The sequence below is a fragment of the Pygoscelis adeliae genome, unplaced genomic scaffold (assembly GCF_000699105.1).
Source record: "Pygoscelis adeliae isolate BGI_AS28 unplaced genomic scaffold, ASM69910v1 Scaffold25, whole genome shotgun sequence".
Taxonomy (NCBI): Eukaryota; Metazoa; Chordata; class Aves; order Sphenisciformes; family Spheniscidae; genus Pygoscelis; species Pygoscelis adeliae.
The window spans coordinates 1,821,281-1,827,280 of NW_008824808.1; the positions used below are offsets into that span (position 1 = coordinate 1,821,281).

At 40.0% G+C, this 6,000-nt stretch overlaps 1 protein-coding gene across 2 annotated transcripts in view; it reads left to right on the top strand.

Annotated features, from left to right (window-relative positions):
• GADL1 (glutamate decarboxylase-like 1) overlaps window positions 1-6,000 on the top strand; it is an 82,139-nt gene that overhangs the window by 18,476 nt on the left and 57,663 nt on the right. For both annotated transcript variants that reach the window (XM_009324175.1, XM_009324173.1), the window contains exons 9-10: window positions 740-804; window positions 1,469-1,550. In XM_009324175.1, the coding sequence (XP_009322450.1) occupies window positions 740-804; window positions 1,469-1,550 (147 nt within the window). The remainder of the gene's footprint in view (window positions 1-739; window positions 805-1,468; window positions 1,551-6,000) is intronic.

The window sequence follows — 6,000 nt, forward strand, 5'->3', positions numbered from 1 at the left end:
GTCCAAATAAAAAGCTGCATTGCAAGAAGGTTAAGGACCTACAGGAGAAAGATTTGAAAATAGTAAAGCAGTGAGGATAAACAGAACCATATCTATAAATTATGACCAATGAGGAAAGATTGAAAACACTGGTGTTATTTAAACTAGAAAAGACAAAGAGACAATACCTAATAGTCTACAGATGCTTTAAAAGCTGCTGCAAAAAGAAAAGGAATAATCTGTTCCCCTGACCACTGCAAGTATGACAAGAGTAAACACGGTTTAGGACTGACAGTTTAAATCAATAGGGTTGATACTGTTAAACACAAATTAAGTGGTTAAGTTGTGCAGCCTCCATCATTAGAGGTCTTTAAAACCAGACAAAGATATGTAAAATGGGGCTTTTCTGCTCCCACTGCTTAGGTTTAGGCTGGGGGAAAGGAAGCACTTCTGATTCAGTATCAGGAATGGGTCTGGTTATGCGGGGACACTTCAGTCCATGCTCTTGCTTACACAGAAGAGACAGTGTAGTTTGTGGCTCACATAGTGGCACAAACCATCAGCTCCTCTATTTTAGGCATAGCCCCAGGCTGCCATCTTTATTTCAGTAAATTATACTGAAGGCAAAATTTAGCCCACTGACCATGTAGTAAACTAAATTTTAAATGAGATAAAACATCTTCAGAAATTATTAGTTGAAGCATTATGAAAAGAACTTTATACAAATAATATTGTCTTGGCTCTATAAACATTCCAACAGGCTTCTTGGGGTGGCTCGGCTTTGATATCAAGGAAGCATTGCAAACTTCTTCATGGCATCCACAGGTAAGTCCGTTTAGTTCATAGGCACATTTACCAGGGACTGAGATGAAAGTTGTGTGGCCTATTGGTCTCCACTCAGCATAAGAAAGACACGGACCCGTTGGAGCGGGTCCAGAAGAGGGCCACAAAAATGATCGGGGGATGGAACCCCTCTCCTATGAAGAAAGGCTGAGAGAGTTGGGGTTGTTCAGCCTAGAGAAGAGAAGGCTTCGGGGAGACCTTCTTGCAGCCTCTCAGTACTTAAAGGGGGCTTATAAAAAAGATGGGGGCAAACCTTTTAGCAGGGCCTGTTGCGACAGGACAAGGGGGCACAGGTTGCCCAGAGAGGTGGTGGATGCCCCATCCCTGGAAACATTTAAGGTCAGGTTGGATGGGGCTCTGAGCAACCTGATTTAGTTGCAGATGTCCCTGCCTATGGCAGGGGGGGTGGACTAGATGACCTTTAAAGGTCCCTTCCAACCCAAACTATTCTATGATTCTGAGTTGCGTTTTCCAAAATACATATTACTATTAATTGGAGAGATTTCTGAACATATGGCTGTGTAGGGGGGGGAAATGGGAAATCTGATTTGTCTGCTTAGATTGTGTTTGGCCATTTTTGATTCTCTAGTACCCATGATTATAGGTGCAATTTCCACCTCCCTTTCTCCATTTATAAATTCCGCAGGGCTGATTCTGTCGCCTGGAATCCCCATAAAATGCTGTTGGCAGGAATCCAGTGCTGTGCTCTTCTGGTGAAAGATAACTCTGTAAGTCCTCTTGTCTTTTTTTTTTTTTTTTTAAATGTGGTAGGCTGTCATTGCTGTAATATGGAAGTGGAAATAATTAGAAAACAACTGCAAGTCAGTTTTACTACACTGCAGTGCAAAGGCTGAATGATATTAATTCAAAATTAATAAAGGATGAATAAAAGAGCAGGGTCAAACTGATCCAAGTCAGTGTACTCACCAGTGGTCAAACTTTGCAGCTGGTGCCCTTGCTAGTTCTGTACATGATTTGCATTCAGAATTGAGTATTTTGTCACCTGGGTCTGCAGCACTTAAACACCGAGCTCATCAAAGTCCTCAGAATAGCTGTCATCCATTGGGACTGCAGCAGTACAGCATCTCTGTTTAAAGTAGGCAGAGCTCCTCTTCGCGTCCCCTTACATGGGTGTACCAGAGTGGGAAAGGAGAGGGATAAGGAGTCAGAGCACATGGAGGTAAAGGTGCTGAGCCTTCTTCCCTCACTCTACTAGTTCTTACTCATCACCAGGGTGATTTAGGCTTTCTAAAAGCCATGACTAATTAAAAGATCTAGCAAGCAAACAACAGAGCTCTGATCTTTGTGGAATTCTTCTTTCTTAATAAAGAAACCAGTAAGAGGTTAATTATTTCAAGCCCCATACCAAACTCAGCCCTGCTAAAACTTATGTCCATTCTCTACCATCAGGGTTGAATTTTTGCTTATACTTCATAGGTTAAGAATGACTGAACATCATGAGGATATGGAGGCCCTGAGGTTTGCATCACTGTTGTGGCCATGGTTTATAAATCACTTTTATAAATCTCTGTCAAAACAGCTGATAGTTTCTATTCAGCTGCTAGTGGTTAGCTGTCCATGTAATTGGTTACTAACTCCTGGTAGTAAGAACTGATGAGGACCAAAAAGCATAGATGCTAATCAGTGCTCTCTTGGAGCCGATTGTTCCAAGTCAGGGGTGAGACATGGCAGGACAGCAAGGAGAAGTGTGCCTCCTCATTTCTTTAGACTAGATTCTGTGGGATTAAAGAGGATTAGACTCCAGGACTACCTGTCCATCACTTTATCTTTATTCCAGGATGAAAAACAAGCAGAATGAAGTTATTGACTAAGATTAATGTGGTGTCTTAATTGCAGGCCTTGGGAAGAATTCAGTGCTATATTTTTAACTAATTAGGCCCAGTACATAGATATAGCCTCAGGTAATGATTAGACTACTTGGGCTGCATAGTGGAAATTTCTCAGGAAAAAAGAGGAAGGAAATGGAGAGGAACGAAATATTCTAGCTGCCCTGGCATTTAGAGTCACTTTACAAACACTGTTCCAACTCCAGGGCTCTGGCAACCTTTCTGTATTCTCTTTCCATGGAGCGTAATGTCTGATAGAGCAATCCTATTCCATTTCCAAATCACAGCTAGGCGATGTTGTGCTGGAAATACTTGTAGAGCTGAATCCTAGGCTGTTGAGGGGTGAAAACACAAGTATTACTGATCATATAGTGAAATCCTGTTGTACAGGATTTGAGACACGTTCTGGCAAGTAGAAGACTGCTCTGCACGGGGAGGAGAGAGCATTTTACTTTGTGTTTAATTCCTGGAAAATTGGCACTTACATGTTTTGTGTATGTGCCAGTGCAGTCTTTATATGCAAACAGAAGCACATACAAATTTGAGTATATTCTTCTCAATTTTTTTAAAGTGTTGGAATATAAATCTTTAAGAAAAAAAGATCAAATGCATATTTAAGACACTTTGGCAGAAGGGCCTTGCTTCGCTTTGATCCTCTCCATACTAGATCTGGACCAGGCAGCTGGACCCAGTTTCCCATTAAAAATGCTATTTTCACACCAGTAAGGTATGGAAGAGTACGTGTATCGGTTCCTCACTATGGAGCTTGTTCCACTGCTCCTAAATGACATAAATACCTATGGCTGCAGATGAAGCATACATTTTTATGTGAACATAATTCCTTCACGCTGTGGTTAGGATGCTTCAGTGGGAGCTGAATGCTGAGATGAGAGCTGGAAGTTTGGCACACATTGCTCTGCTAGTGAATGTTCAAGGAACCTCAGGTAGTTTCTGAAGTGGTGAATTCTGCAAGGAATCAGAGCAGCAAAATGTTAAGCATAGATGTTAAGTCCCATTTATGAATCAAGCCCTAGCTCCCTTTGAAGGTCTGATTAAAGAAGTTGTGTTAGCCTGTCTTCCCATTTGCTTTGAGGTCCATTTGGAAACTGTGGACTACCGCAGGATTAGGGTTAGGTGATTATAAGTGGACAAATAATCCCTTCAGTTTTCCTCTCTTTTTTTTTTTTTTTTGGTTTTGGGGGGGCCCCCCCCCCCCCGGTATAGATTGTTTGACAAGCCCAAGCTTTGTATTTTACTTTATGCATAAAAAGATAATCTTTAGAAAGAATTGCCACATTTCTGTTGTAGTGGTAACACCCTGATTTTCCATTAGCAAAAGTAATAGTGACCAGTTTTGTTTGGTTTGGGTTTTCTTGCCGCATGGTATCAATAAAGCTATGTGGTTTAGCAGTGTTAATAAGCTTAAGACATTGCAGCTAGATAATTAGAATGAAACATTGTACTTAAATATTTTCCTATACAGATTAAAAAAAAAAAAGATAAACTGCAGTGAAATGCTGATAAAAGAGTATCTTCCAGCCTTAGTGAAACAAAATTGGAATGACTTCCAAAGAAGGAAGAGATAGAAAAGAGAAATACGTGTTTGGCTTGATTGGAAGGGAGAAGCGTTTTCACCAAAGGGAGAGAGAGATTGGTTAATCCTCTGTAAAAGCTCAGATCAATGACAGTAGTTCTTTGGTGCTTAAAGCACTCAAGAAATGCACAGCTATCTCCTTTTCACTGCCATACCCTGAGTAACTTTCATCACGTTTGTAATAAGATAGACTTACTTGGAAAACACTGGTATTGCTGTGGCGTGAATTGCAGTGTCTGTTTAAACACAAAGCTAGATGGACCGATATTCTCTAAACATTAGTGAGTCAACTTTGTACTTATATGTTCTTAAAATGCTATGAATCAGTCTTGGGTTGTACATACTCCCTTAAGACCACAGAGCTACTCCAATTTGTCCTTGCTATAATCCATATAAACATGAATATTATCACCATATGAATAGAGGACTAATATTTATCACCAATGCCAAAGTTCTGTCACTCGGTAGAGTGTAGCACTAGGTTAGGTAATTAGCAATCAATTCTAGGTAATGAGCAGAATTTTCACTTATTAGTTAAAAATAAAGTCTCAAATGTAGCTAATGAAATCCTGGTGTAGCACAGAATAGAATTGATTGAGGTGATCATGGTAGCCATTTACAGTGTAATCTCTTCCTCATCATTAGCAGTATCACAAAGATACCTACTTCCCTGACTCCTTTCCAGGGCAGCTGCAGGAAATACTCTATTCCCATTGCTTTCTGCTTGAGGTTAGTACAACTGAAAGCTCTTTCTCACCTCTTGAAGTGAGTTACAGGGGTGGCCTCTTGCACTGCACTGCTTTTGAGAATTTTCAAGTATGCCATTTAAAAGGTTGTCCTTATTGCTTCACATGAGGCAAATCAGGAAGGTCTTTGTCTTGGGGGAAAAGCTTGGGGAAAAAGATGTTTTGTTAATGAAACTGGAATTCACTTTTAACTAGCAATGGAAAGAGATCAGAAGGCTTGCTGTAGATAAGTGTGTTCAATGAGAAAAATATGTTGAATTATGAAACTGGGGCTCATATATTGATTTCAGTATCAATAATTATTCATTTATTTGCCATTAATTAGAACATACTGCAACTATCCATAGACTTCATCAAAACTAGAGGCTATTTGAAACTTCATAGTGGACTGGGGCCTCCATGAAAACAGTATTTCCATTTTTCTAAACTTTAACAGACCCAGTATAAGGCAGAGTGCTACCATTAGTCTCTGTACAAAGGGTAAAAAGATAAAAGATGCTGAAGAAAGAATCTCAAACTTGTCAAATGGGGCAGTTCTAATGAAATTTTTGCAATTCTTTTGAACAGATGGAGCAGCACAGTTACTGTGTGGAGAAACATTTGGGTCTTCTTGGGACTGAGAATGTTGAGTTACAAAGCCTACTTTTTTCCTTTTATTTTTCTTCTGCTTTTCCATCATTTCACGAGGAAAACTGAGATGACATTTTGTCTTCAGCATGTTTAAGTCTATTACTTTTGAGACAGCAGCAATCAAGGAGTAACTGCTTTCTTGAGCATAAAATTTATCTTGGATTTTTTGCCTCTTCTGTTGTCCTCCCTGCTCAAACTCTATTCTGCAATGTTCCCTTTCTCTTCCCTTCTTCTCCTCCACCTTGCTTCTTGCATTGGTCTGGCATATTTCTTTCTTTCTCAAAGCATGATTTTTGTTTCTTTTCCTGTCTGCTCTAGTGACGTGCTGGAGGATGTCACTATACTTGCCTCTGGAGATTGA